Source organism: Penaeus chinensis, chromosome 22 (assembly GCF_019202785.1).
Source record: "Penaeus chinensis breed Huanghai No. 1 chromosome 22, ASM1920278v2, whole genome shotgun sequence".
NCBI lineage: Eukaryota > Metazoa > Arthropoda > Malacostraca > Decapoda > Penaeidae > Penaeus > Penaeus chinensis.
Window position 1 is genome coordinate 15779611 of NC_061840.1, and position 14482 is coordinate 15794092.

Consider the following 14482-nt stretch of genomic DNA (forward strand, 5'->3'; position numbering starts at 1 on the left):
GTTAATAATGTTTATAACATTATAGTAATTAAAAGGGCTATAATAAAAATAACGCTATTGATATTCATAGCATTAGTAAAAAAAAAAAAAAAAAAGTTTTCCCGCCAATTCAAGGAAAGGTAAAATCAGGTAGGGTCACAAAGGCTACTAATTGTCTCCTTTGTGGCTAAGCACTAGCAGAGCCATCTATGTACAGAGACATTTAACAGAATGATATAAAGTGAGCACAGCATTTTCCCTGCAGCATTGGGTTAAGCTAGAAATGAAAATCCCTACTCCTATAGTAGGGAATTTCATTTCTAGCGGTGTGCAGCAACTCGGGTGGCCTGTATAAAGCTACTACTGGTCAGCTGTGTGTACTGGGAAGGGGTGTATGAAATGGCCATCCAGAGGGGCAGTCCTTTTCCACATTATATCTGTAAATCCATAGTAATGGCTACTAAGCTCCTTATGGAGGACATTAGCACATATATAACAATGACACTGTCTTGTTCATTGTTACTGACACTATTAATATTGCTGGGTTTCTTCATATATATATATATTTTATGCTCTTTTTGTCACCTTAAAAAAAAGAAAAAAAGGTTGTATGTGTACCACCCAAATTTTTTTATATACAAAAGCAACTTCATAGCTATATAACTTCTGTATAATTGGAGAGTGATTAAGTTAGTCAGTCCAGGAAAAGGTTGCCATAGTTGCCATATTAATAACTTCTTTTAACACCATCTCTGATTTTCAACACCAAAGTCTGTCTCCCATTTTACAGGTTTATGTGTTATTTATATTATTGTCCACTCTTTTTTCTAATACTATGTACTCATTTAATTGTTTTTGCCCACAGTACAAAGATTTAGAAGAGGTGGTACTATGGATGAACACAGTAGGGCCATATCACAACAGGCAGGAGACCTTACTCATACTTCTCCCTGCCCTTCTGTGTGGGGCCCAAGGAGAAGATTTCCCACTACCACGAGACACTTGGGGAAGCTCTACAGGGGGTGGAACTCGAATTCTCAGGGTTGGACATTGACTTCAAGAGTGAGTGCCAGGGTGACCCTTTGCCCTTTTGTGTTAAGGAGTGTGCTCTTTCGTTTTGGCTTTGGGCTTTCCTGTTTTGCTTAGGCATTTGACTTTGAATACAAGTTACATACATAGTGCTCCACTTGTGCTCAGCCAGCAAGGAGTCCATCAGTAGGCCCTAGTGACTGCTGCTGATTTCCTTATTTCTTGAAATTGTGGAAAAATCTTTCTAATACTTTTGATATCAATACTGATATTATCATTATTGAAATTATGATTATTAAATTGTCATTAAAATTGTGGTAACATTAAAGACCATGATATAATACAAATGAAACTTTCCAAAAATCAGGTAAACAGATGAGATAGGTAGAAATAATAACGTACTCCTTGGTGACTAATCACTTGTTGAGTCATCTAAGTGTAAATTCAATAAATTAACTTGTATTACAGTTGGCATGGCATGTATTCTTGCTATCCGTGCTGAAGGGCTTAAGAGTGTGAGTGTGTGTATGTTGATTTGCTTTTGCATGTGGGTATAAGAGAGAGTACACTGTCATGATGGTCTACTGGTGAAAGTATTGGTGTCCAACCCTTGTGGGACACCAAGATCAAATCCTAGTAGTTGCAATAGAGTTGACAAAAGCTTAATGGCAGAGCACTAGCATTGCAATCACAAGGTCAGCTCCATTCAGTTAACTTGGCTGATTGAATTTCTAAATGCTGTGGTCAGAGTTGGGGCGGCATGGAACTGGCCATCCACCTCATCTCAGGACTTATAATGCATGTTCCTCAACCAACATGCCACAGCTGTTCAGCAGCACAAAACATCTGTAGTATAATGATGTTAAGAGAGAGTTCTAATGTGATTGTGCTATTTGATTTTATTTATGTTGAGAGTGATTGCAAGTACATTTTCATACATTTTACATTGGGAAGTACTAATTTACTTTTACTTTATGAACCACTGAGTATGAGTGTAACTTTTTTTTTCTTTTTTCTTTTCTCTTTTTTTTTTTTTTATTGGGATAAGAGTCTAAAGTACAAATTGTATCTTTTGCTTTGCTACATGTATTAAAAAAAAATTTGTTACTCGAAAATAAACTAAGTAAATGTCAGAATGCTGAAGTTTACAGTGCTAATTATTCATATATAATAATTTATTTTGTAGAAAAGTTATAGCATACACTTCCATCTAATAATATACTGGATTGCCATTGCAGTACAACATAATATGAGGTGCTGCTTGCTTATTCCCTGAGCAAATATGATTTTTGTCATCAAGATCTCATCTTAGAAACCATATTCTTTTTCAGCTGATGTGGCTAAAACTGTGTATTGTGAGGTAGAGCTGGATGAAGTTCGACTCAAGACTTTTGTTTACGCTGTGAAGAACCACTACTGGTACCAGATGTACATCGATGACCTTCCCATTTGGGGTGAGACATAAGTCTGAGAGAAATCTTTGATTTAACTTTATGCTTAAAAAGGAATAAGTAGATATATAGATAGATAAATGTTGATTATTATTTGATAAACTTGTTGGTTGGCTAAGAAGTTATTTATGGTTATCCGTTATTTAAGTAATGAAAATCCACAATACCTTAAAATGTATATTTAAAAAAATATAAAGATGGTACTACCAATAACAAACCATTCCCCCTCATAGGCATAGTAGGCGAAATTGATGAGGCCAATGATGCCTACTACATCTGGACACACAAGAAGTTTGATCTGGGCTACAACAGCAACCAGATTGTGGATGTGAACCTGACCTCAGAGTCCCGGCAGAAGCTGGAATTGGGGGCCAAGATTAAATTCACCTATGAGGTCAACTGGAAGAAGTCCGGGGTCAAGTTTGAGGACCGCTTCGACAAGTACCTTGATCCAAACTTTTTCCAGCATAGGGTGAGTGCAAGTGTTTCTTCCTTTTATCTTTATGTGTCTTTCTTTGTCTGATACCCTGTTCTTTTCTTTCTTGCATTTCATTTTGTGCATACTAACCCTTCCTTTTTTTCTCCCATTCCTTACATTTATACCAATGTATTCGTATATTCATTTGTGTGTTAATTTTCTTATTCTTTAATTTGATTTATTGTTTCGACAGATTCACTGGTTCAGCATTTTCAACTCGTTCATGATGGTGATCTTCCTGGTGGGTCTCGTATCCATGATCCTCATGCGTACGCTGCGTAAGGACTATGCACGCTACTCCAAAGATGAGGAAATGGACGACATGGTGAGTGAAATCAGGATCTGAGGAATGGGGTAAAGGGGGGGATGGGATGGTAGGTCAAATAATGGAATAAAGGGAGAGAAGGTGGAGTGGGCCTATGTCTAATTGCAATGTGTGAGGCTGGGAACCCAGTAGGGTCTCCAAGCCAAGGGGGTTCAAGTCCTGCTGCAGTCTGAGGTTAGGAGGGGCACCTGCGAGGGGTTATGTCCTGCTGCAGTCTGAGGTTAGGAGGGGCACCTGCTAGGGGTAATGTAAACAGTTTGTGACATAAAACCAGTCATCACCTTATTTCTTGGCATTTAAATTTGGAGTGGATTGATATTTGTGGTTAGTTCATGTCACATTCACTTTTTTATCATCCTTTGGAGAAGATGGATGGTAAGGAGAAAAAGAAAGAGATCGTGGAAGAAGCAAAGGGAAAAGGAAATTGCAAAGTGAGGAAGAAAAGCACAAGAGTTGGAATTGGAAGAATTGTAGGGCAGTGATAAAAATGCTGGAGAGATGAAAGGGCTAGGAAAAGTGGAGGATGAGGAATAGGCATAGGACATGGAGTATTAGATGGAAAGATGTAAAAGAAAATGGTAGAAACATAAAAAAATAACTATCTCTTCATTTCTGATTAAAATTATTATATTGTTCTTAGTTTAGATCATACACAAACTTCCTTATTATGGAGAGACATTGAATCCTTCTTCAACTCTGTTCCCCCCTCCCAGGAGCGAGACCTGGGTGACGAATACGGCTGGAAGCAAGTCCATGGAGATGTGTTCCGCCCTCCTTCTCACCCCATGCTCTTCTCGGCGCTTGTGGGCTCGGGCTACCAGATGCTCACCGTCACCTTCCTCGTCATCCTCCTGGCCATTGTTGGTGAACTGTACACAGAGTGAGTATGCATTGCACTTGGGCTTTTATGAAGATCCTCACTGGCCAGAATGTTACTATATATGTAGTTGTCTAGCCACAGGATGCCTGTTTGAAATTATTATAAAGGCAGGATGTCTGTTTGATATGATTATAAAGTAATGGATAACTGAAAAGTTGCCCTCTATAGTTGTGGCAAAAATGTGAGGGTTGAATCATTGTACCCCATCAGTAGTTCATCTGATATCAAGAAATGCATTAGAGGCAGTTGTCAGACCATTTGTTATTTTGAATATAGATGTCATATTATGAATAAGACATTAGAGTATATAATGTCAGTGTTATTTAGATATTTTGTGCATGACTTTGGTACAGAAAGGTCTGACTTCATTCCCTTTAACTACTTTAATCATGATCCTAGAAATTAACAAAATAACTTTGTGATAGTATCTACTGTCTGAAATGGTATTCATGTTTATTTAGCTTTACAAAATGAGATGCACTGTTGACCACCATCTTTCTAGGGCATGATAATTAGTGCATCTTGACTCTAGTCATCTGATTCATTACAACTTGTTGCCTTCTCAAGGGTAAAGGGGATTAATGTTGTCTCTGTGTTGATTGAGCTTACTGAAAATATGAGGTGTTGTTAGGGTTTATGTAGTATACATATTTCCTTAGTATGTTCAGTGTATTTAGCCTATTGTATGAATAATAATGTATATGACCAAGAGTTGCCACTAATACTAGGTTATCAAAGAGGTAAATATTTATACCTGTATAAATGTTTTATGTTAGGCTCTATTTTATACAAAAATAATTAGTATCTACTCCTATGTTCACATGTACTTCTCTTCCTCTCTCCCCAACAAACATCAGACGAGGCTCTATGGTCAGCATTGCCATCTTCATCTATGCTGCCACATCACCTGTAAATGGCTACTTTGGAGGCTCGTTATATGCACGAATGGGAGGTGAGTGTTCTATCTTTGGTTTATTGAATTAGAAAAAGAGAGATGGGAATGTCTTTTGGGAATAGTGGAATGCTTCCTCTTTTGCTTTTTTTATTCCCATTCCTTTTTATCCTTTCCCACCAAGGTCCTCCCCTCTTCCCCCCCAAAAATGGACATCAGGATTTACAATGTATCCCATCTGATCCCTAGAGGAAAAAACAGAATTCATAAAGCTTTTCTATAACTTTCCCAGGACCTTTAAACCCTTCAAGCCAGTACTCTGGCATAGGGCAAGAGGTCAATCTAGCAACTAGCTCACTCACAGGATTAGATGTTAGGAATCTCTAGCTTACTAAAGTGATACATATTTATTGTGTGATGGCTATGAGGTTATGTCTTGTGCAAGGGTTTTCAAGTGCTTGACCCTGTGCAGCTTAAAATTAACCCATATATGCTGGGCCATACATATAGCAGTTATAACAAACTGACTCAACATGCCGGGTACATCTATAGGTGTTGTGGCACGCTAGATCGCGCTGAGTAGAAAATTCCATTACACGTAGCGGACTTCCAGGCCAAACAGCAGGGTGTTTGCCAGAGATTTTTGATACTGCCATTAAAGGGTTAAGCAGCTAGATTTGGCTTTTTGATTTCTATCCACTGCTATGAGCCAGCTAGTAAAGTTTTTGTGCATGTGTTATGTGATCCAAGAACTCTGACAGCATGGTTGGCTGTTTAGATTAGAGGTATTATGATCTCCCTTTCCTATAAGAAACAAGCTAAACCACTCTAGTGACCCATCATCTATCTGTAAAGCCAGGAATGTGGCCCATCAGGTCAAAGAAGTAAAGGATGATATATGATAATTATCCTTGTCAGTTATGTGTGGTGCATGGTAGGATAGACTGCAAAAGTAATTTTACTGATCAGTTGAATGGTTCTTCATTCATCCTGTGAACTTTTTATTTTGAAGGAGTCAAACAAAATCTGGAATATCTATCCAAATGATTACTTTTGCTGATATTTACTTCTACCATCATTATCATCTTCCTTCATTTGCCATTGTACCAGTCATTAACACCTCCCATTACCTTAACAGGGAAAGTTTGGATTCGACAGATGATGATGTCGGCATTCATGCTGCCAGCCCTTGTATGTGGCACTGCTTTCTTCATCAACTTCATTGCTATCTACTACCATGCCTCTAGAGCCATTGCCTTCACTATCATGGTAAGTCACTGATTGGTGTAATTCATGGTGAGTGTTAAGGGGATTAGTGATGGGTGCAGGTGGATGAGTGATCGATTGAATGTAAGATCGATTGAATGAAAGAGCGATTGTGAGCAAGAAAGCAAGGGGGAGAGCAAGGAAGCAGGCAAGTGGATAATTAAGAGAGAAAGTGACTGTGCATGCATGCGTGCATGTGTGCAAGCATATGCATAAATGTGTATGCATATGCGTGCATGTGTGCAAGCATATGCATAAATGTGTATGCCATGACATTGGTGGAATCCTTTTTCCATGGCATGCTAAATTGAGATATTAATATTTATTGGTATAGGAAGGGAGGAAGTGAATAACTTAATTTAATATCTTCCTCTTTTATTTAAATCTGCACCAAATATTCAAAATACATCTTCAGGCATTTCTCTATCACATACGCATCTTAGAATGTGCATGCCTTCATGGCAATTGTGAGTGAAAAGATGCCATTCATTGTCTTGCAGATGGTGGGTACACACTGGGTGACTAGTAGTAAACTCTGACAGAGACTGCGCTGTTTATGGTGTCTTATCTGATGTGGGGTGCCCAGAGGGTATGTATTTCTAACCCCAATGTGTGTGACAGAAGTCTTTATTGTTTGTCCATTCAGCTGGCCGTCATCTGTATCTGCACTTTCGTCATCCTCCCCCTCACCCTTGTGGGCACAGTACTGGGCCGAAACCTAGCTGGGCAGCCCAACTACCCCTGCCGCATCAACGCAGTTCCACGGCCCATCCCTGAGAAGAAGTGGTTCATGGAGCCTTTGGTTATCATCCCCCTGGGGGGTATACTACCTTTTGGCTCCATTTTTATTGAAATGTGAGTCTGTGTCCTTTTTTTGATGACTTCAGAAGGATTTACATTTCATACTTATTTTAGCACAAAAGTTTACTCTAATAATGGTTATTTTTATTAACGTTGTTATTATTATTATTATTAATATAAATTATTTATTATTCTCTTTTCTTCAGGATGTATGGCTTCTTCCAGACCAGTTTTTATTTTGGCTACATGGCCCTGTTCAGCGTCACCCTGGGCATCATGTGCGGCACCATCGGCTATGTAGGCACCAGCAAGTTTGTGCGGAAGATATATTCCACCGTTAAGATAGATTAAAGCAGGAGACTTGTGCGGTTGGTCGGTTTGTGACAGACAACAGACTACTGCTTCATAAGGACAGACAATAGCATATCTTTGAAAAAGGCACAGTAGTATTCCCCATACATACTTGAAAGAATTCCAGATACCTGAAAAAAAAGTTTGGAAAAAAAAGTACCACACTTGAAAAAGAAAAGATTGGAAAAAGCCATGTGCCACACTGGTGTGAGGTGAGCCACTAGGAAAATAATCCCTTGAGGGGGTCGAGTCTAGCACAAAAACTTACTACACGATCTGTGGCCTCATCTGTTAAGTCACCCGTGACACTGCGGAGAGGTTCTCTCCCCCCTTTACAATGGCAACGCCCAGATGTGATATTGAGAATGTAGTGTAGACAGAAAGTGTGTTTATCTTGGATCCTTTTAGAGAGAGAGAGAGAGAGAGAGAGAGAGAGAGAAAATTCCTTCAGCCTTAGGAGTCTGTTAACCTGTTAGTCTCAGACAATTTTTTATATAGAATACCCGCTACTGCAGCAAGTGACATTGAGTTGAAGGAGGATTCTTCTCCCTCCTCCCCTAGACACATGCGCATCCTTTGGCGAGACAATATTGCGAAGAGGAGGAGATATTGCGTGAACTCCCCTAGAAGGCGTCCAGCAAGTGTATGAACATGGCTAGTTTGTAGATTGACGTCCAGTTATATGGGTATTTTGATTCCTTGTTTTCTTCTTTTCTCTTGCTTTCTTTTCTCTATTTTTGTTTTTATTGATTAGAAGATACATTCAATTACTATTGATAGTGTGGACTATATTAGGATCTTGATATTTTTTTTTTTTTTTTTTTTTTATATACACTTTTAAACATTGAAATATAATTAATGATAAAAAAATAATAATCACTTGTTATTTATAACATGGCAGGTACTAAATGGAAATCTTGTTAGAAATATAGGAAGGAATAGTGGGGGAGAAATTTATTGCCATGGTTAAGTTTTATATACTGTTTACATAGATATATTTAATTTTATGTGTGGCATTAATTAATAAAGAGCCACTTCTCCTTATTTATTTGACAGATGATCAGTGACATTGCTTTACCAGTGCTTAAGTTATAAAAGTTTGAAGCAAAACTTGTGTGTGTGTTTGTGCATCGGCTGTTGGTAACTGGTTGTAGATTATTTCTTTTTACAAATTAAAAAACGAAAAATAAAAAAGTTTACCACATTTCTGATCAGTGTGTCTCTCTCTGCAACAAACTGTTTAAAGACATTTTTCTATTTTTTTTTTCTCTCTCTTTATTTATATATACCTAATAGATATATATTTCTTGTTTATAAAGAGCAAACTTTACATCTTGTGCATTTTTTTCCCCTCCCCCTCCCCTGAGTGAAAGTTTCTGAATTATACTGGAATGGATCTGCACGGGCATCGGAGAAGGGTTGTGTTTTTACGCCCGGAAGTTTTATTGAAGTGTTATGTCCTTTTGAGATAGTGCTATAACCCCAGAAATTCAAGTTTTGTAGGTAAATTGGTAAAATTATTAGTGTGTTGTTGTTGTTTTTTTTTATTTGAAAATGTTCTAGTTTTTGTTCTTTTTTTTTTTTTTTTTTTTTTTATAACCTGTTTTAGAATGATGTATATTTATTTCTATGATTTATTTTTAGATGTTTTGTCAGCACAAATACTTGCTGCATTCCCAGGCAACATATTTTTCTCTATGCTGTTGTACATATAAGTATATATCACATCAAAGATGCCTTCCTTTCGAGAGCGGAACATTGGGCTCTTTTTTTGTGATTAGTGTCGGGGTTGAAAATGCAGTGAAGAGGAGAGCCAACGAAGATGTGGTTCTGAGAATGCTGTGTTGTGCAAAGTGCCAGCACACACCACAGTCACTGTATCCCTGGCCCATAGTTTTGATAACTAGATTAATATATATGCAGATTAATTCCGTGGTTTTTGCCTACCCCTCTTGTATCTTGTGTGGCTTTACTCGCGGAGATGATTGGAAATCATTCATATTCAGGTTCATAATACAGTTTGTATGTCAAGTGGGTAACCTGCAACTCCTCTTTCCTTCCCCCAACACCATCCTTTCCACCTGAGAATGCCTGTGCTAAGAATCAAATTGATTCTCTTAAGGCAAGAAAATATTCTTCACTTTAATGAAAAAGTGAGTGATAATGTGTTTGGGTGGTGTTTTAGCAATAGCAAATGATGATGATGATGAGGGATGCTTTGCTCCCAATGTGCTTAATTGTGATGAGTATTCATACAGTAATTATTTTCTTTTGCATATTAAAATATTTTTGAGAGAAAAGAAAAGGTTCCCTCCTCACCCCAACCCACCCATCATGTTGAACAAAAGGAGTGATTGGTTGACAGAATGATTGCCATTTTTCCTTTTTTCATACCATATTCTCTGTAAAACTGATTGAAATTGGAGTGAACTACTTCTTCAATTCTTCCATACGTTTCAATGTGACTTGCTCTCCTTTTTCATGTGTTCATCTCATCTGGCAGTTTTGATTCTGTGTGCAAGTTAAGCTAACATAAGATTCTTATACAGACAATGTATGTGCTGAATAAATCATTCCAGTAAGTTGCTTTATTACTGTTTCCTAGTAAGAGGTGTGTGTTTATTTTATTTCTCTTTTTAGAGGTTTTCTGGGATTATTTTTCACTTATTTATGCAAGAAGTGAATGGTATGTGATTATACATTTGATATCTTGTTTTACTATGGTGATTATTGTTATTATTATTACATTTAATTAGTTTTTCAATCCAGAGCAAAGAGATCATTCTTATTTCAGGAAGTTCTTGTCCTGCTTTAAGTGTCATAAGTCTCATTTGTTTAAACTTAGTCTGAGTAACACCATTTACCAATCTATGACTGGTACCTCCAAGTGAAAAACACCTAATTTCCAGGTAATAGCTATAGCAATGACTGCCCGCTGCTGGGGACACATGGTAGACAACTCACTGGAGGGTAAGCCAAGAACACATTTCTTGTGGATGAGACAGCTGGCTACCACCCATGTTCTAGATGTCATTGTTGGATTAACTTTGTCTGTTACCTTAAAATTTAAAATTCCTTTTCAAATGAACTTTGTAAGCCTTTCTTGACATAAGTACTATATCTCTAACTATCTTTTACATAAAAGAAAAAGCTTGCCGCTGCTTCCAAATCATGCAAACTCTGTCCCATATATCCTGGGGCTCAGATTAAAAAACTCTCCTCTATCTTCATGTTACCTTGATTCTCTCCACTTTCGATTATGGATGCCATGTCTTCTCCTCTGCTTTAACCTCCCTCCTTGCTCATCTTGATACAATCCACCATTGTGGTCTTCACTTAGCCCTACAGGCTCTCTAGTTGAGAGCCTGTACACTGAATCAGGCATACCATCTCTCTCTCAACATCGTACCCTTCTCTCTCTCCAATGCTAGGCTCGATTCTACCAACTTTCCCTCACCAAACTAACAATCCCATGATCCCTGCTTCCTACCTTTGTTTCTTCTCCATGTTTACCTACTCCTTTCTTGTTTCACATGGATACCCTCCTCTCCCATTCCCCTTTTCCCCATCTCTGACCTCTTCTATTTTCTGTCCATGCTGTCCCTCCATGGCTTATACCTTATGCCCATATTTGCTCCTCTTGTTTTCCCAGACCCACCAAAATCAGATATCCCCCCTTCTGTCCTTTTAACCCATTTCCTTGACCATATCTCCATTCATTCCTCCAGTATTCATGTTTACATGGATGGCTCTAAATCCACCTCTGGTGCTGGTTTTGCAGTAACCTTCCCAACTCACACTTTCAAATACCCCCTCATTCCTGAATCCAGTGACCTTACTACAGAACTGTACACACTCCTTTTTGCCTTAAAACACATATACTCTCTCCTTTCTTCCTCTTTCACTATTTTTACTGCCTCCCATAACTCCAGTCAGTGCACTCGACTAACCCTCTTGTCTGTGAGATCCAGAACTGATAGTTCTACCTGTCCACACGCCATAAAACTATCAAACTTTGCTGGGTGCCTATCCATGTTGGAATCCCTGGCAATGAACAGGCAGATACTCTTAGCACACTATGCTGCCATGTCTACATCACACCAACCATGTTTCTCACATGTTCCAGCCACGGATTATTACCCCCACTTTAAGAGCTTGTATAACTGATAGCAATCTTTCCAGTCAAGTTCTGCACTAATAAATTACATACTGTATAACTATCAATCTCCTCCTGGTCAGCTCCATTTCATCAGAACAGACGTTGGGAGACCGCTCTCACCCACTTACATAAGGGAAGGTATTCATAAAAATGAAGGATATCCTTGTAAGCATAAGGTAGAAGTACAAGGTAATTCTCTGAAGCAAAAGGTAGAAGTATAAGCAAATCTTTCTTTCCATATTCATAATGATTACCTTTTACTTGCGAGGATATCCTCCAAGCAGAAGTTAAAGGTTGACTCGTGTTTTGGGAGCGCTTAGTTACATGTTGGAACTTGTAAGATTTCATTTGTGCTGTCAAGATAAGAAAGAATTTAGTATTGCGTTGGCAGTGTGTTGTGTTGTGATTGTTGTTACATTTTCTCAGCTAAATAGGTAGTCTTGTTAATTACATCAGACATAGTAGAATAACTCTTGTAGTCGCACTGTGAACGGCCTTCACTTCAGTATGTTGGCTATTTTGCTTTAAAACCATATTTAGATATCTATAAAAAAATAAGTTTTTTATATACCGTACCCAACATAAACATTGACCGCGTCCGCTTATAAAATCAACACACAATCACAAAGTAGCTCCAGATATTTATTTTGGTTCATGGAAACATTCTTGGACAACACTACAAGGGTACCAGCACAATAATACCAGAAACATTACATTCTCTTCTTCCTGCTAATGGTGATTGTAAACTTACCTTTGTCACGCTAAAGCACTCTTGTCCATCAGCATCACAGGCGAGGTACTTGTGGTGGTATTATTATCGCAGAGATCAGAATACGATTAAGGGGTTTAAACTACTTATTTCTGATACACTTCGATGTGCTGATTATAAATCTGATCACTTTTTCCATCGAAAAAAAAAAAAAATGCCCCCAGCCCTCCCCATACTTTAGGTAAGGTTAGGTGGGTTAGGCTAGGTTTGGGTAGGTTAGGTTAGGTTAGGTTAGGCTAGGCTAGTTTTAGTTACGTTAAGGGAGTGGGGGAAGTTTAATTGAAAAAAAAAAGCTTTTTTCCTCCCCCCTTGTAATTCAAGTAACGTTGGGTAGGTTAAGGTTAGGGGGTATTATTGCAGAACAACACCTGTCGCGCATTTTCGGACAAAGCTATTTTTTTCTGGTAGATTTCAGCTTGTTATGAATGAATCTGCTTGTTTTTTCTACCGCAAATCAAATTTTTTAACCTTACTTCTACCGACCTAAAAACTAATAATGACTTGTGCTAAAAAAAATTATAGCTTATTAATTTAAAACAGACCAAAATCTGCTACTGACCAGACTCAGCTTTTTCGAAGCATATGCTCTTTATATGAAGTAAAGGGTCTTCTTTATGTATAACCATTTACTTTTATGTGATTATAAGGATATGCTTTTGCTCTAAAAGTAGAAGCTTTTGCTTGAAATGTTTATGAATACAAGTAGAAGGATTTCCTTCATATTTTGCAAGTATAAGCATATCCTTTTCTTTATGAATACCGCCCATTGACCACACCCATCTAACACACTCCTACCTGATGTCACATTCTGATCCACCCCTATGTCCCCTATGTAATGTCCCTCTTTTTTCAGTTCCACACATTCTGTTGTCCTTTCCACGCGTTTATGCAGCCCATACCTCTGCTTTCCCACACCGATCCTCCCTTCACTGACCTCCCAACCTATCAGACCTCCTTACAGAATCTCACACTTTTTGCTTTGACAACCTGTTCTTCTTCAGATGCATACATATCCTTCACTTGATCTAATCCCCTTACCTACCCATTCACTCATCAACTCCTTAACCAATCTTTAACCTTTTCAATATTAATCTAGAAAGTTGACATATAACAACTAAATACTAATTAAACCGCCCTTTAGTACCCTTTACTGTACCTCCCTATAGTGCTACATGACCTTATATGGTTAGGACATTTATTTTGCTTTTAACCATTAAACATTATATATTTTAAGTGTAATTTTTTTTTCTTTTTTTTTTTCCATTATTATTTTTATTTGTTCTTTTATCTGAGTTCAACAGAGTCCCCCCATCCCTTCCTCGTTGTTGTGGGAGGCCTAGGAGATGGAGACTGAGGCTCAATGTAGGGGATCATCCCTGCCTTGGACCTTGGTCCTCACCTCAACTAATTTTGCATGTTCTTTTCTTCTTTACCATACCTTTTCCTACTCTTCTTCATCCTCTATGTCTGTCCACTCACCCTAATCGTTAAGTCATTTTTAGCCTTTTGGCCACAATACTATATCATAATGCTATGTGACCTTTTATATCTAGCACATTTTATTGTTTTACCACTAACCATTAACCATTCATGAACAGAGGTCATTACATTGTCTATGTCATAAAAGTATGGATGGGAATGAATAATTTAAATATGTAAAAAATGTTTAATATTACAGAATTAAATTGTAAATTCAACTACTAACATAAATTTGATTAATTTTCACTGAGTATTCACAAAACAAATATGAATGTTTTCAGTAATATACATTTCATTGGGCTTTTACTCAGATCTCCCATGATTGCCTGTTCCTTCCACCCCTAGAAATTTTTTGGGGGGTTATACCCATGGGAGAAACCCGCTGAGTTAGTGATTTTTTTGTATACTTTAAAAAAATGCAATTTTGTAGCACTGATAGTTTTTGGTTGTTTTTAAAGAAATTTGTAGGTGTGCTATTTATGTATTTATTCACTGAAAAATTTCTGCCACATCAACATCTAACACCAACATAGTCAAAATAGTGATAGCATGAGGCTTGGGGGTAAGGCCTCCAGGTAAGAAAGTGCAATATGACATCAATGGTCATATGATGCTATGGTAAA

The 14482-nt window shown here is 37.8% G+C and overlaps 1 protein-coding gene across 1 annotated transcript in view; it reads left to right on the top strand.

The window, feature by feature from the left end:
* LOC125036953 (transmembrane 9 superfamily member 3-like) overlaps positions 1-10034 on the top strand; it is a 16102-nt gene extending 6068 nt beyond the window's left edge. The window contains 10 exon segments of the mRNA XM_047629914.1: positions 845-913; positions 915-1041; positions 2340-2462; positions 2693-2931; positions 3131-3262; positions 3976-4142; positions 5000-5094; positions 6173-6303; positions 6947-7155; positions 7302-10034. Coding sequence (XP_047485870.1) covers positions 845-913; positions 915-1041; positions 2340-2462; positions 2693-2931; positions 3131-3262; positions 3976-4142; positions 5000-5094; positions 6173-6303; positions 6947-7155; positions 7302-7452 — 1443 coding nt within the window. The 3' untranslated portion in view covers positions 7453-10034.
* Positions 10035-14482: the final 4448 nt, after the last annotated feature.